Source organism: Erithacus rubecula (genome assembly GCF_903797595.1).
Source record: "Erithacus rubecula genome assembly, chromosome: 14".
Lineage (NCBI taxonomy): Eukaryota > Metazoa > Chordata > Aves > Passeriformes > Muscicapidae > Erithacus > Erithacus rubecula.
Window position 1 is genome coordinate 7,049,242 of NC_136666.1, and position 16,780 is coordinate 7,066,021.

At 40.7% G+C, this 16,780-nt stretch overlaps 1 protein-coding gene across 3 annotated transcripts in view; it reads right to left on the reverse strand.

Moving 5' to 3' along the window:
* Nucleotides 1-337: 337 nt before the first annotated feature.
* The window catches only part of MCTP2 (multiple C2 and transmembrane domain containing 2), a 351,696-nt gene continuing 335,253 nt past the window's right edge, over nt 338-16,780 (reverse strand). For all 3 annotated transcript variants that reach the window (XM_079318155.1, XM_079318154.1, XM_079318156.1), the window contains 4 exons: nt 9,573-9,682; nt 7,163-7,272; nt 4,735-4,832; nt 338-2,540 (listed from right to left, as the gene is read on the reverse strand). In XM_079318155.1, the coding sequence (XP_079174281.1) occupies nt 2,472-2,540; nt 4,735-4,832; nt 7,163-7,272; nt 9,573-9,682 (387 nt within the window). In that variant the 3' untranslated portion in view covers nt 338-2,471. The remainder of the gene's footprint in view (nt 2,541-4,734; nt 4,833-7,162; nt 7,273-9,572; nt 9,683-16,780) is intronic.

Here is a 16,780-nt window from a genome sequence, read left to right on the forward strand (position 1 = left end):
AAAAAAAAAAAAGAAGAATAAAAAGAAAAATATATCACCCTGTCTCCTGAACAGAAATCAGTTCCACGTGGAAAAACCTAAAGAAAAACCCCTCAAACTACTAAAGTATCAATCTGAGTTTCTGAATAAATAAACAGTTTTTCCCGCAGTTGAATGTTTTCACTCAAATCAACAATCAGATCCCACACGCCTGCTCAAATATGCCTGACTTTGGTCCTTACAAAATGACAAGATTACAGTATGATAAACCAGATGATAGTTTTAAGCGAGACAATGAGGCATTGTTTACAGAGAAGATTGAGAAACTGGTTTAACAAAAGGGTTCCGTGGACGTCTATTGTATGTACAAGAAGGAGATTTACTGGAGATTTTGTAATTTCTACAAGGCTCTTTCCAACCAGCTTCATTAAGTTGAAGTAAATCAAATCATGCAGAGATCTGGCTCAGCCAGAGAGACATGCCGGGAAAGATACAAAATGAAGAAGAACAGACGCGAGATGATAAGCTTTAGAATCTTTGGCATTTTTCATAAACATTTTCAAGGTTTTTAAATCTGTATATTCACCCATTTTCCCCCACACACTCGCCTATAAATACATTATACATGTACTCTTTATACACAACTCTGTATATGCATGGGTACACAAGCACACGTGCAAACAAAGAGGCATTTTTGTGGCTTTTAAACCAGGATAATCTTTCCTCAATCCTTCCATTTGCAGCTACACACAGCTTTGCATGAGCAAAATACATTCTTTAGCCAATCAAGTATATGAAAATGTGCCTGTCCTTATTCAAAGGCACAGTGGGACTTCGAAAAATAAACTTATGAAAAACTACTGAATCTAGCTAATAACCCAGTGGAAGATAGTCTGCTGTTAGTTTTCCTTCTTCAAATTCCTGGAACGGGCCCACAAGATTGTGCTATGGAGCCACAAACAACTCCATCTGAATCACCAATCTATAAGCAAGGTTTTAACCATTTTACTTTTTATTAGATGACTTTCAAAGCCTTTTTTTTTTTTTTTTTTTTTTTTTTTTTCCAAAAAGAATCCTATCTCTCAGGTTTCTGTATTTCTTTGTGTACTGTCAACTGCCCCAGGAAATGCTGGTGGTAATCCCTGCCTGGGATTCATAAGCAACAACTCCAGCTCTCATGCTACCAATGACTTGTGGTGACAAATCATTCCTAAAATGTCCCACAGCACCTAAAGGACCAAGAGCTGCAGTATCACCAAAATTAAGCAGGTTTTACACATGATTCTGTGTTTTAGTCTTCCCAAACAACCTGACTAATGCTGGTTTTTTGAAATACATAAAGCAAATGCACAATTGCTAAAAGATTGGTAAGCAAGCAAAAAATCACATTCTTCACAGAACACAAAATGGGGTCCTTCCTTCTGTCCTTCCACTGCTGTTTCCACTTGACTTCACTTCTGGGTCCTCTCCTTGTGAACCACCAGGAAAGAGTGCAAGAAGACACCAGTGGTGGACCAAAGCCTGCACACTATAGCACAACCCCTTCTTTGGGCACGTGCTCTCCTTCTGCACAAGCACTTGTTTCTTTAAGGCTATAAAGTGTTTTTGCTTTTTTTTCCTCTTGGATCTGTAGTGTTGACCCCTCTGGATTTAGACAGGAAAACAACAGCTATGCTGAAAATATCTGATGAGATGGAATTATAAAAGGCAAGCCAACAGAGTCTTTTCAGGTCACTGAGTTAGCCTTTTCTCTTAATCCTTTCATGGCATAAGGTTTTCATGCATCCATTGCCAGCAATGGATCTCCGATGATTCCAGTATACAAAGAGTTAACCACAGGCTGGGCTTTAAAAAAAAAGGAGGAGAAAAAAAAGGAAAAAGAAAAACCCACAAGTGCTGGATGAAATATCGAGATACTGTTGGAGCTCCTAGCTCTTTCTGCTAATTATGATAAAAAACTTTTTAAAATGTACACTGCTTGAACAGAAGATGGGTATCAAAGACTCGTTAATTCAGAGCTTAAACCTTTCTAGGCACAGTGATTTAACTCAGAAAAGAATAGCTTTCATATCTTAATGTAAATCTGTTGGATATGTTAAAAACTGGTTCAGAGCATCTCCTCACATCAGCTCAGCTGATCTGCTACACTAAGCAGAATTATCTCTTCCTACATAACACAGGGAGTGCTGCCACATCCAGCCTTGTCTCTGCAATCAAAGGGGGAAGAAAAAAAAAAGGAAAAATAAAAGGTGCAGTTGCACCATCCTCTCCCATTCTCCTCCCTATCCCACAAACTAATTCACGCTTCACCTTGCTCTTTTTTGGGATTCCACAACCCAAGACAGGCGTTTATCAAAAACCACATCTTCCAAGCAAGAGCAAGTCTGTGGCAGTGGCTGTGGCGTTGTTCTGAAGCGAGAAGGAGGGGAGGGGAGCTGTGTGTGCACGCCTGTGCAGGGAGGGAGGTGCTGCATTCCCAGCCCCACTGCATCCTACAGCGTGCTCCTCTTCTTCCTGATGGGGCTGGAGCTGCTGGATGGTTTCAATTCGGCGTGCTGCACCTGTAAAAACAAACAGGCATGACGTCTGCACTTAGGTAACTCTAGCTCGCTGCAGCGTGTGCTAATGGCTCCCCCAGGACAAAGCCAGGGAAACTAAGGAAGGTTCAAAAGTAATGAATCATTTTCTAAACACAGGAACATGGGGGATTAATTGCAGGAAGGATTTGAGAAGTCATGCATCATTTCTTGAAACAAAAATATTAAAAGCAGATTTTTCTAATGAGATACATGGGGTTCTACCTGATTTCAGCAATCTTTTGGGTTTGTTTTGGTTTGGGAGTTGTTTTTCTTATCTTTGTGGCATTAACCTATTAGTTTAATAAACTTCTCTCAGGAGTCTCAATTCAAGTGGATCCCAATAGACAGTAAGATTACAGTTATCAAAAACATATACAGACCCTGAGATCCTGAAATACTTAATAATTTTAGAAAAGGAAAGTATTCTCCCAAGCAGAACCTGGACAAAGCTACCTCCACCTTTTAAACCTAATTCATACACAATATAATGATTAAAACATATAACTGTGAAGGATGGTGTAATCTCCAATTTCTGTTGTGCGAGACAAAAGTATTCCCACTGAAATCATGGGGAAAATTTGGCTGAACACGCCACCTTTTTCACTCCTCCTCTGTCTTTTGCCCAACATGTGGTTGTAAATGGGTACTGTACAGGCAGGAATAATTTCTAACTCACTGCAGCACCCCAGTGAAATGCTGATGCTTTGATAGCCCATAAAACAAAGCAGACAGGGGCTTTGGAGCTTCCATGAATGACTTGTCCCTAAAGTGTGTGGCTGTCACTAATTTCAGCACTAGTTGAAAACTCCAAGGTTTGTCCCATCCAAGGAACTTTTATCATTCCTCCCATAGAAAATGGTGATCATTCTCCTTGGAGAGCTCAAAGGATCCCAGTATATGATAGAAACCACTCAAGGAAATGCTGTAAGTGTAAATGTTAAATAAAGCATAAATAGAAATGCAGCTTATCTTTAAACATAAACACTTAAAGGGCATATGCAAACCATCACTGCAAATCCAGTGGCCTCTACAAGAGCAGTGACAACACATAAAAATACACTGAAACTTAATGGCTCTATGAATGTTCCTGCTTATCCTTTTTCCTCCCACCAGTCCATGGTGAGATCTTCCCAATTATTAGTGCTGACACCAACCAGTCTGGTGGCCTCTTGAAATAAATGTCACCAGAAGCTTTTTCCAACCCTGCTTCAACACTGCATGTGAGCAATTCAGTTTCTGTCTCTAACATATAAAGTCACTACAGTTGAGATTGTAATTCACTCATTCCCAGTGAGCAGCACCTCACAGGGAAAGTGTCACAATTCACAGAGAAAGGTACAGTGTCAGAGGGATCCTGGGCATCAGGATCAGGGCCTGGGGACACAGATTCCAGTTACTTAAAACAAAAGAAAGAATCCTTTATATTGTGTGGCTTCATTACCCAGCAAGACTATTTTCCCTCCTCCAATAGAAATAAACAGATCTCAACATTCAAAAGGATTTTTAGTTCAAATAATTTCCAGGAAGATAGGCGAGATTGCTGAAGACAATGTTGTTGTTTCAAAGAAATGGGAGAAGACACAAGACTTGACTGAAACTGAGGGAGGATAGATTCTGGTTAGATTAAAAGTTATAATTCCATAATGGTAGAAGATTGATCTGATCAACTGTAGAGTATTTTAAACACATTTCAGGGTTTTCTTTAAAGAAAAAGATGAGCAGGGCATTGTCCAAAGGAGGCCTGGAGCTCAAGCACAATGTCACAGAAATAATTCCCCCCCTCCCACTCCTCCCCCTATCTTGAGAAAAAGGAGAATTCAGCAAATCCTTTTGGATGGTTATCTCTATCAAAGAGACTATTTTTCTCCTCCCTCTGTACAAATACCAGAGCAGAAAGGTGACAAAAACCATAGCTCAGTAACCACGCTGAGTGATTTTCCAGATCATTTTTAAGTAGGTCTTTTCAGGATAATTTTTCTGCAATCATTTTATCCTTCTGACAAAGGATTTTGGCTCCCCTCTCTTCTAACACTCTCTCCCCCTCCCTTTGTGGATTTTCCCCAGATTCCTTATCACTGTTATTCAAAAGTCTTTGGCATTGTATTCCCCAACGGAGCGCCCAGCCGCTCTCAGTGTCACTCCTTGCCTCTGTTGGCTCTGGCCATTCATTACTTACCTTTTGAACATCAGATGGTACCCTGGAGAGGAAATCTAGTAGCTCATTATTGTCGATGGCATAGGGATTTCTAAGCTTCTTAGTAAATTTATTTATGCCTAGGATAAGCAAAAAAAAATAAATAAAGGCATACAAAATGTTACGACCCTTTTCTACTCCCTCCCTCTTAATTTGTTCAGGCAAGGTGAAAAAGGGAAAGGGAATTCACAAGTAAAAATTAGTGTGAAAACAGTGCCTCAGACTTAAAGCCACACACATGTTCCCTGTCACGTGGAATCACTCACAAGTGCTTCCTGGAGGAAGTGGAGGATATTATTGATAGAGGTGTTTCTCTACTTTTGGGATCATGTGTTGCCAACAACGTGGTGAAAATCAATTGAAGCATGAATTCATTCTGGGGGATACTATACGGACAACACACACATAGAAAACCAAGTATGCTGCTAAATCTGCTACCCTACATGACAAAATTAAAATAATTGGGGAAAAGGCTTTTTTTCCTTCCATTTCTTCAGAAAATGAAAGCTTCCCTTCCCCATCCCTCATGGCTTATTCCCTTTTAGCAGAGCCACATTTGCCACACTGACCATATTACAATGCTGTGGGACACTGTAAAACCTTACCACAAGGTTTACTTTACTTTGATCTTTGTGTGAATAATTAGACTCATTAACTGCAGCAAAAGCAGTCCATCTCTATGGACTTGGTTAAGCTTCAGTTGGCAGAGGTGGTCCCTAGTCTGGACAGAAGATCCATGGGAGTGTAACATTCATATTATTGTGAAGTTCATAAGGTCTTCTCTTGCCTCTCTCAAGGTCTTACAGGTGAAGAAAATCAGCTAACGTATTTTCAAGAATAGCAAAAAATTCAAATGTGGTTGCCTCTGAGGATCATAATACAGCATTCAATTCCATCATGCCCCTGTCCAAAATCTCATAGTGTTTTCCCTGAAAGTGATTTCAAATGTGATGGCTGCTCCAGCCTTCTCCTCTCCCTGAAATGTACCTGCTTCACATCTGAGATTCAGCTTTTCAGCCATATACTTGTAGCAAAATGACAACACAATTTTCTGTGTACCTGATTTTTAAAAAACAGAAAATACCATAAGGTCTTTTGAGGCCTTGCCACAGGGTAGTTGTTTAACATGTATCATATTTGAAGGCCCTGTCACTCTAGATGATGTTGAATGGATGTATAGTTTTCATGTACTCACCATGTCTTCCATACAAGAACAACAATATTTTGTTACTGAACTTTTTACTCCCAGCAATTTCTCCCCTTTCCTTTTGCCCTTTCTTTTGTTTGATTTAATCCTTTATTTCTTTGTTGCTGTTGCCCAAGAATGGCTTTTTTTTTTTTTTTTTAATGCCACCTTCTCATTCCCTCCCTTTTCTACATCCAAGACAGCAGCTGATGGCTCAGCCCCAGGGGTGACAGGGGGTCCCTACAACTCAGAGCCACATCAGGGCTGAGCTTCTGCAGGTCACTGAGGATTTACCTGCACATCCTTCTACCTTAAGGCTGAGACAAAAGTTAGCACCCTAAATGAGACAGGATGTCATTTGGAGATGTAGAAAGTCTTCAGCAGCTGGAATTATAGAATGGTTGGGGTTGGAACGTGTCCTACAGACCATCTCCCAATCCAAGCTCCTGCCAACTAAAACACTAAAACAGGCTGTTCCAAGCCCTGTCCAACCTGGCTTTGGACACTTCCAGAAATGGGGCATTCACAGCTTCTCTGGACACCTGTGCCAAAGCCTCACCACCCTCACATGAAGAATTTCTTCCTCCTATCTAATCTAAACCTGCCCTCTTTCTGTTTAAAGCCATTCCCCTTAGTCCTATGCCCTTGAATGCCATCTCCTATGAAAGATGATCTCACATTTCTTCACAAAGCCATCAGGAAAGTTTTACTTTTTAAAGGCTTCTCTTTTAGTTCATTATGTATCATCACACAAGTACTTTCTGAGACCTGACCAAAGGAGATGCTCAGTGTGTCCCACTGGGGACAGCCTGTCCTGACTGCCAGGATACTCAGACCCAAAATGCTCCCAGGGCCCCAAATCTACACAGTCCAGCTCTGCAAACACATCTTGTCCACTTCCTACCATTTCCCAGCTGGAGGGATCCAGCACCAGGAAACTAATTACTTTCCTGCAGAAGAATAATAACACTGAAAGTAGCTTATCTGGGCTAATGCTCTTCTTGTGGTGCTGTTGGAAACTTATAAAGAACCCTAAGAAAACCAAATTATCGGATAACCCAGGGGGGAGAAATGGTAATTTTAAGAAGTTCATAGCATCTTTATTCACCTCTAAGCAACAGCACTTGTTTGGCTGTGTAACAGGTCGTTTAAAGCTTGTTTGATTTCACTCTGTAGACATATATTTATTTATCTCATACAAATGAAACACAGTGGAGTACTTACCCCAGATTAAAACAATGTACCTCAGTGGTATAAAATACAAAATAACTGTTGCTGCTGCCAGGACCAAGCAGGCCAGAACAGAGAGGAAAGGCACCGTCCAGTTGAATGTGCTGTAGGGAAAAAAACACAATCCCTCTCAACATTTCTGTTGGACACTCTTTGTGCTCTGCTACCCAATAATAATGTAATGATCTCTTTGCAGCGCTCAGATATGCTGTAAATTGCAGACCCTTTGGAAGGTGGATTCCTACATCTGGATGTTATAATGGATTAAGGGAGATATCTGAGAGACAGATATCGTGATAAGAAAAGAGGAGCCCTGGGGAGCTCACTGAAGTTGTTAGGCGTGTCAGTGAGTTGTTTTTGTTTCTTCTTCTATGTGTCACACTTGTTACACATCTCTGATCTCCAGTCAGCTCTCCATTATTCATGAGCAGATTATCTGATCTGGAGACTGGGCTGAGCCAGCTCCACTGGGCCACAGTAGAGATGACATGAGATGTGTGTCCAGTGCACAACCCAGGTGTGGCAGGTAGCCAGTCAGCCCCAACAAATAATTTGCACTGGATTAATTATGATGCCAAACTGTGAAAGGGCAGTTCGAGCAATTTCTCTGTATAACATTAGGCCATAATATTCTATATGAATCTGTCTATATACATATGCATGTTCTCCTATATCTTTACATTTTCAGCAATTCTTCACTACACTGAATATAGGAGGCTGGCTGGGATAATCAGCAGCATCCCAAGCTTCTGCATTCCAACAATCCACATCAGATTTCTCCAAGAGGAGCACTCTGGAAAGGCTCAGCTACTACAGCATTTCAGACTTTGGCCACATCGTAGGTGAAAAACAGGATTTTATTTCATTCAGATCTCTCATCTGCAAGTCAATGATGGACTGAAGGTGAGAAGCCACTGCTAACACATCTTGGAAATCACTTTGTCCCCCTGTGCCCTTGTAAGACATAACCCTATGCCCTGCACCAAATGTTGAGATACCTGGACTACAAGGATGCCTGTTAGTCCACAGGTGGATTTATGGATCTGGGCATCTCTACTTCACACAATCTGCCTGCTAACTTCATCACAATGATGGGGAGTAGGAAGAAGAGAGAATGAATCTGGACTATAAAATAAGACAAACTTCCCTTGACAGATAAAATTAATAGGACGCTTCAAAAATTACATTTAAGCTTCAATAGACGTATTAAATATTAAGTAAAAATAGGTGGGAGAGGACCCATCATTATCAATCAATGTAGCTTAAGTTAAAGCAAAAAAAAAAAAAAAAAGCAAAACAGCTCAATTGAGTTAAACTATGAAAACTCCCTATGATTGTGTAACTGGAGTGACAGACGGAAACTGTAGCACAATTCAGTCTGTCACTTACAAAAAAAAACTTTGATAGCAATTTTTAATGGCACATCACTGCCGAGCTACAACAGAATTCTTCTGAAATTACATCGGGCGTCCACATTAATACCCAACGTGTTCTTTAAGACCATTGTTACCAAAATGAATACAAGAATTAATAGTGTTTAAGTGCTTTGAGTCTTCCTGCCACGCAGCTGGGCAGAACAGTGCCCTGTTCATAGACTGGAATACATCTCTGGGCCACTTCCACCCCAGCTGGGGTGTCCAAAGGGGCACCACAGCACATGTGGTTGCTGTATTTTTAGCTTGAACCCAGCTCCTCATTAAAGTGAGGCTTGGTCACAAACCATCACTTTGTGTTCAAAACAGACAACAATATGGATCAATTAAGCTCCAATAAAGACTGAGTCGTAAAAGGTTTGTGTGTGTTTGTGTGTGGGATTTTTTTTTTTTTTAGGCTCTTCACCTCCCTCCTTTGTAAGGTCAGGAATACCCTCTGTGCCTCCCCCCTTTGCCATGAGACCCTGAAAAACCCCTTTGGGCTTCCTCGTGGCACCAGCAGGAAGCAGACAGCTCAAAATGGGAAAGACAGAAGCAGATCAATGTGTTGGCCAGGGACACAAGTGACTGGCAACCCCCACGGCCAGGTCAGGATGGGAGGGCGTGGGAAAGGCAACACTGACCATCAGTGCCCACTTTCTGTGATGGGACTGAAAAGAAATGCCTGATTTATCTGTGCCCACATCTTCAGGCAGTATCTGTGGCATCCATGACTCCCCACCCCATCACAAACGAGCAAGACCAGAAATTCAGGCAAACATGGAAGCTACACCAATAAAGAACACTGCTTCTCCTCTTCTCTGCGCTCTGCAAAGGTTTTTTTTTTAATAAAAGACTGTAAGAGAAAAAGCAGTGATGGGACTGGTCAACTTATCCTGCTGCACTTTTAGAGCAAGACAATTACTCCACCTTGATCCCTTTGGCTCTGCATCTGTCCAAATCATGGTCAAGCAAGAAAAAATATTACTTACTTTTTAATCCTCTCTCCAAACGATGCTATTTCTTCCAGGATGCTTTGAACAGCTATGATGATCTCTTGGACCATGTGGATTCTCTCAATTAGCCCCTTTTTCTCAGATTCCTAATCAAAAGAAACAACCAGAAAACCACATATTTTAATAATTTGCTGGGGTGTTCACAGACATATGGTGAAACTACGATTTCCAGCACTGTTCATCCACCCATGACCTCAAGTATTTCACTGAGGGAAGGACAGAATGAACACTCTGGGTTTATCACATAGAACTGACATCATTTGTATAAATCCCTTTTTTCTTCCTTTTCCTCAAAACATGGGCAGAGGTTTCTTCATCTTCTAACACAATTTGACTGCAGGATCTCAACCAGGATTTCACACAATTGGATGCCAAAGCACAAGAGGTGCTGAGCACCCCTGGTGTGGAGTGCTGCCTGCTCAGAGAACAAAAATATTCTTGTGCAGAACTTCTAAATATCCCTTTTCTGAGCTTTGTAGGCTTCCTACAGCCATGCTGGTTTGTGTATATAAATTAGCAGCAAGATAGTGAGTGCAATATTTTTTTGAGCATTCTGTATACAGAGATTTATTCTTTTACTGGGGGGGAAAAAAAAAGGATCAAAAGAAAAAATGTTATTTTCCCTTTACAGCGGCCATCTCAACTTCTTGTCTTACAGCTTATTTTAGGCAACAACACTACAGGACATTACTACACATGTGCAGAAATAAAAAGGAAGCACAGAATGAATTAAAAATCAAAATTACTTAAATCAGGCTTGAAAACCAGTATACAATTATCAGCATTCAGCATTTCTTTGCCAGCAATCTAACACACATACAGGCATGCAAATTGGCATGGTTGCAGATATTCTAGCAAGAAATCAGCAAAACATTCACTTATTACAAAATGCAGAGCCCTGGACACTGATTTTACATCACATTTAGACACTTAAAAATCAGTCCAATTTAGAAAAAAAAAAAATAAAACAACACAAAACAAACCAACAAAACATTTTAAGATGTGTTTTAACCAATCTGTTCCCAAAGAGGGGAGATGATGGTAAGGAACATTTTGTGTCCCTGCTCTCCATGGCCCACACCAGCCAAGGTAGAGAAAAGGGTGGGTGGGAATGAGCCAGGGCCAGAGACTTGTGCAACAACACTGCTGCAATTCTGCCTCTGTGCTGTCATCCCCATTATTCCTCCATGCAGGATAGGGTCAGAGGCTACTTAAAATCACACAGGGCCACAGAGGTGAGGGCTCTTCTTCCAGCATTTTGGCACCACCATGCTGGGAGAGGGTCTGTGTGGGGCTGAGACAGAGCATCACTCTACAGAGGGTGCTGGAATAACCTCTGACCCATCCCTGGATGCTGAGAGGCAGGCATGGGAATGCAGCCCTAACACCACTTTGAATTACTTACTGCCCATTTCTCTCCCCAGCAATTTTTGAGTTTAAAAAGCCAGCCAAAACCACCATGGAGTTATCAAGCTCCAGACATTTGAATATTTGCCTTTAGGTTGCAAGTCAGTGCACAATGAATAGAAGCAGCATTTTAAATAATCACACATTTGGGTGTGAAAATGAGTATTTTTACATTAATAAAACAACCAACAAAAATGAAACCCTTGGGGTGTGAAATAACCCCAGAACAAAATAAATAAATAAATAGTCAGTTTATGTGAAAATAGCACCAAAAAGTCATTTTCACACAGCTCCAGTTATAATCTCGTTAGGCTCAAATGTAAATGACACACTGAAATTATATTTAACTATTTCCTCACTGGGATGGTACAACAGTCCTTTAGCCATAGTTGGCTTTTTTCCCACCAAACTTGGAAGCAGCTTGGGGAGCAGCTCATGGAAAACCAGACAGTGGGAATTTCATTCTGTCCAAATTCAGGCAGAGGGGTAAAGAAACCACTTAATTAAGTGATATTGCAGGGCAAGCCTACTCTTGCTGCCCAGAGCTGCAAGGCAGATCATCTGCCAGCTCTGTCTGCATCATGCTGACTTCATTTACACGTCCTCATGGAGCTCAGAGATGTGGTGATAATGCAGTTTAACCAACACAACACAACTCCTGCTGCAGCCACGGAGCAGAGCCAGACAATAAACCAGAAACTGCCAGTCCCTAAATTATGACAACTGCTCATGCTCACCTGGCTGCAGGCTAAAACACCCCTGGACAACAGTGCTTTCAATTTCTGATGCAAAATACAGCCAAGCAATGTAAGGGCAGAGACACCCTGGGATTAGAAAAACTTGTAAATAAAATCAGTTATTTGAGAGAAATATAGGCTGCAACTGTGTGTATGCACAGTGTGCATAATTGTGAGAAAATACTGGGAATTTGTCAACATCATTTCTTTGTTATTGTTGTTCTTGTTCTGGAAACCTGCAGTCTAAACACAGGGACAGGATTATTAGGTCACTGCTTAAGCAGCAGAGAAGTAGACAGAAGAAGCAAAAGAAATGGGATTTTCCAAATTATTTATGTTTTGAAGCATTGTTTATGCTTTGTGAAGCCAGCACCTCACAAAGCACTGTCAGAAGCAGTAAGAGTTCACCAGGATGACAATTCCTTATCCATGCAAGGTGCCACCACCCAGACAATTCTTCTCCATCCTCTTCAGGTATCATTCCTCTCTGATTTCTTTTGGACTCAATGTATTATACTGCTTCAAAACTGGATTTGGATACCAATAGTTTAAGATCAAAGTTCAAAAGCTTTTGTATGTATTGAAAATGGAATATCCTGCCTGTTTCTGGCATTATTTCCCTAAAACCAGTTGTGATAACTTCCATTAATTCAAGGCCTATTTCTCCTTTATTTCTTAGCTGATTACAGCACTGTGGGTGGACCAAAACTAGTCCTCAGCCTCTGGGAAAGAATTAACTCCATCAAAATGAATTTACAACTGAGAATTAATTATATAATCAGTGTGTTACTTCAACTCTGCCTTGCATATCCTGATTTAAGAACTCTTCATTTCTACATTAATTGCCTGAACAAAATAACAAAAGGGGGTTTACAAATGATTAAACATGTCAGGGGAGAGGGAAAAAAACCCAACACTAACCAAGATCCAGCAATTTCAGAAATTAAGTCTTTTGTCTCCAGCTAACACATATCAACTTGAACTCAGAAATGAAGACATCAAATCTCTGCTGTACTGGAAGATGCTCCTAGATTTTTTTTTATTTCTGAAATATGTAACAGTTAAACAGGACATATAAACACACTTAAAGAGTTACCACAGCTCTGGCATCTCCCTTCCCTGGAAGGAACTTTATGCTGCTCTGAGACATTTAGGATCAGTTACAAAAGAAACCTTCACACAACCACAGCATGAAGGGGCTCCCAATGCTGAAGACTTTAGAAGGGTGGGAATAGGGGGCAGGCCAGGACAGGATGTCCCCAGCAATTCACAACGGGTGAGCTACAACAGTCAGAGCTGGTCTTGCAAGGGAAAATCCTAAGAGTTATGGGGGAAGACACTGAAGGCAAAATTCTTCAATCGTCTGCTCTGGAACAAAGGCCAAATGCCACCCGTTAGTGCTTCTTCTCCAGCCAAGCATCCATTACTGAATTCAAAGCCTGGATGGTGGAGATCCCCTAATTCTTTTGATCATTTGTTTCAATGATTAATAGCTTTCATCTTTACAGAAAGCTGTTTCCTATTTTTTAAATCTATCCTTCAAATATTTTTCCTCTGGATACATCCAAACCAGTGAGTGATGCTCCAAATGCACAGACAATTTTTGCTGTTGTTTTCTAAGTGTATTTCTGATGTATACTGCAAATATCATATGCACACAACGAAAAGTTAGGCTTGAAGCCATGGGTAAGCTTGACTTGCTCACTTGGATTTCATAGAAAACACTTGCAGAGAAAAATCTTGCATGCAACTTTCAAACAAGTGGTATTCATCAGCAGATTTCTGGCGTGCCAAGGGAAACTCAATATATAAAGCTGAGGAACACTTGGGGGCAAAGATGTGGAAAAGGGGAGGAGAAAACATAAATATGAATTAATGCAAAAGGAGGAAGAAAACAGAATACAGGCAGCACAGTTAGGAATGAAAATCCTGAATATCTTCAGGGATTGGAAGAATTAGTCTGCCTAGCCCTGGGCTGGCCTAACTTTCAGGATTAGCTTTCTTACAGTAGCTGTCTCATTATGCTACTGCTGCTACAAGCACATTAGGGCAGTGTTTTACCAGGATTTATCTAATGTACCAGTTATTAATTCTTCAGTGTATTAGCAACAAACAAGATTGATGGAAAGGGAAAAGAAAGGAAAATAGCTCAGGCATGCATTCTTTTTCCCTCCACTATTATTCTGCTTTAAAAAAAATTCAACAAAACATGCTGTAGTTATTTAGAGAAAAGCAGAGTTAGCCAAAGTTGGATTTAATTTGCAACTTGGTCTCTGCTGGACTACAAAACTCCAACCTTACCGGTGTCCAGCAAAACCTGTGCCAAACATCATCTTAGGGCCAAAATACTCATCCATGAAGAACTTCTGAAACCAAAAGGATTTTATGGGGTATCAACAGCAGTCCACTGGCCTCCATGGTCTGCAGAGAACACTTTGCTAATGCTCCAGTCTAGCAGCAGAACGAAGCTCCAGTGGGAGGTGGCAGCCATGGAGTGACAGACACCCTCTTGGTAGTTGAAATGAATTCCAGGCTGAGCTCTGCAAACAGTCACCACAGCAACCTTGAACTGGCTCCTGCCTTTGGTGGATTGCTGAGAGGAGCTCAGCAATCTGCCTCGCTGAGTCACTGCCCTGCCCTGTGCTGCAAAGTCAGCCTGGAGAGCTCCCCTGCACTTCCAGGAGCATGGGCACGCCGAGGGGACGCTGCCAAACTCTGAGCAACTGCCTCCTGCAGCCCTGAAACTGTGCATCACAGGATCTTTCTGTTTATTAACACCATGCTGCAAATGTGCCTGCCTGTGGAAATTCAGCGAATCTGAGCGCGCTTGAAATAATTACCAAATAGAGGAAATGCAACACATACAGGTCAATTTATGCTCTCAGTTAAAAAGGTGTGAAATCTGGAATAATTCCACCAGAGCCAATAGAATCACTTCAGACTGGAATGAAGGAGAGCAGTGTTGGTATTAAAAGGACACATTTGGAAAGCAATAGCACATCATCCTAGCTCAGGCTGGGAACACTCTCTGAAGGGAAGAAGATTGACCACTCCATGCCTGGTCCAGCCATGCCTGCACTTTCTCTGCTGACATTAGATGAATTTCATCCATGCACAGGAATCCAGCAAAAGTCTCCTAAGCCAAGCCCAAGAAAAATCCTATGTGAAAAACCCTAGGTTGCAATTCAGTTTATTTTTCTATGCACAGACATGAAATGCAGGGGGATTAAGAAGCATTTCCTGTACTTGCTCACGTTTTCACAGACATGTAAAGTAACCCAAAATTCACTGGTATTGCCACTAGTTTTCAAGCAATATCAGCAGTCACAATAGAATAAAACACAATTCAGGTGAGGAACACATGCTTAAAACGCAACAAGAATCAATCCTGAATGGAGATAAAAAGTCATCAGTCGTCTTTGATTTAAAAAACGGAAAGGGAAAGAAAATAAATTTTGTCAAAATAAGTGCTTTCTTCTGAAAACACATGAGACTTAAGAACAATCACATGGTTATTAAGACTTAAAACTACTGGATCATCATCTATAATCTAGGTAATGATCTTTAGCAATTTGGGGTACAGAAGAAAGAGAGATCTATTAATATATCTAAGCAATTCAAAATGGAATTTAACAACATTTTAAATAGTTGGAATTTTTAAGAGAGGAGAACTCCCTGAGGCTCATGTGCTCAGCCCTGTGGCCTGCCTAGTGCCACTTAATATTCCTCCAGAGTTTTAGAAAAGTTGCAGTGTTGGCTTTTACCTACATCTAGGTAGGTAATTCTCTCTAAGACGGAGACTTCTGGAGTGCCATAGGGCTGCTAAAATTTCTTTGTGAGGATATCTAAAACTTCTCTGCAAGAACCCATTTTCAACTCCTCTCCCCTATCACCTCTAAACCTATGAATAGGTGGCTCATGGCACTGATGTAAGAACTGTGCCAATTTATGGGATGCCCATGGATAAGACCAGCCCTAGACAATGCTGCTGTGCAAATAAGATTTTAACAAGAGACCATTTTAATTTCCAGTTTCTTGTACAAAGAAGGCTCCCAGGAAAAGTGAAAAGCAAAACCACATCAAGCCCTGAACTGGGCCTTTTTGCCCATAATTTTGTGGAGGACATAGATGCTCCTTGCCAGTCTGAACATACCCTGTGTATCAAAGGGCATTTTCAAGTCCTTACCATCATTTCTCTTCAGCAATCTTAATGGGGGATGTTGAAATATTATATTGCAATTGTTGCATTGAAGAGAAAAAGAAAAAACTAATGAAATTATTTATACTTCCAGGGAAGAAAACAATGAGATGATATTGTCTTGAATGACCTTTCCTAAGTATGGGGATATAGCATCTTACACAATAGACTCTTGGTTCATGTTTCAATTACTGACCTTTACTGCAGAGAAAATTAATGTAATTTTCATCGTAATCCACCCGTACAAATAAGATCCATACGGAAGGTTTCCACATGCTGAATCTAACTCAAATGGAAAATGTCAGCTGTTTGCTACTGGATGAATTTGACTTTAATTTGTTCGGCTGGAGTCTTTTTGAATTGTGTTCATAAAACTTTGTATATCTTTGGTACCTATTTTTGACAGAGTTCTCCTACATTAAAGGCATTGAATTCTTATTATTTGGTGATTTTTTCCACTTCTAGTTTTGTTTGGTTGGTTTTTTTCCCAATACATGAGATACTAAACATTTCTTGGAAATTGCCAAATAACTTGGCTTAAAGCCACATTATCATTTGATTCTTCCCTGTTACACTGCATAGTCAAACAGGACTACACTGGCTCACCACAGGACAGAAACTCTCCAAAGAACCCCCCAAAAAGCCAACAAAAACCCCACACAGGAATTATTGTTGATTTAATTTTGTCTCTGATACTCTTTTGAATCAGTTACCAGACCTGAAAAGAGTAGTAAATTAAGTTTTGTCTGTTGTGGAGATGTAAACTTTTATTCAGACAATGGAGAAGATTCCAAGGCTCCTTCCAGTCAGGTGCTATGACACAATCATTCACAGGGTAACTG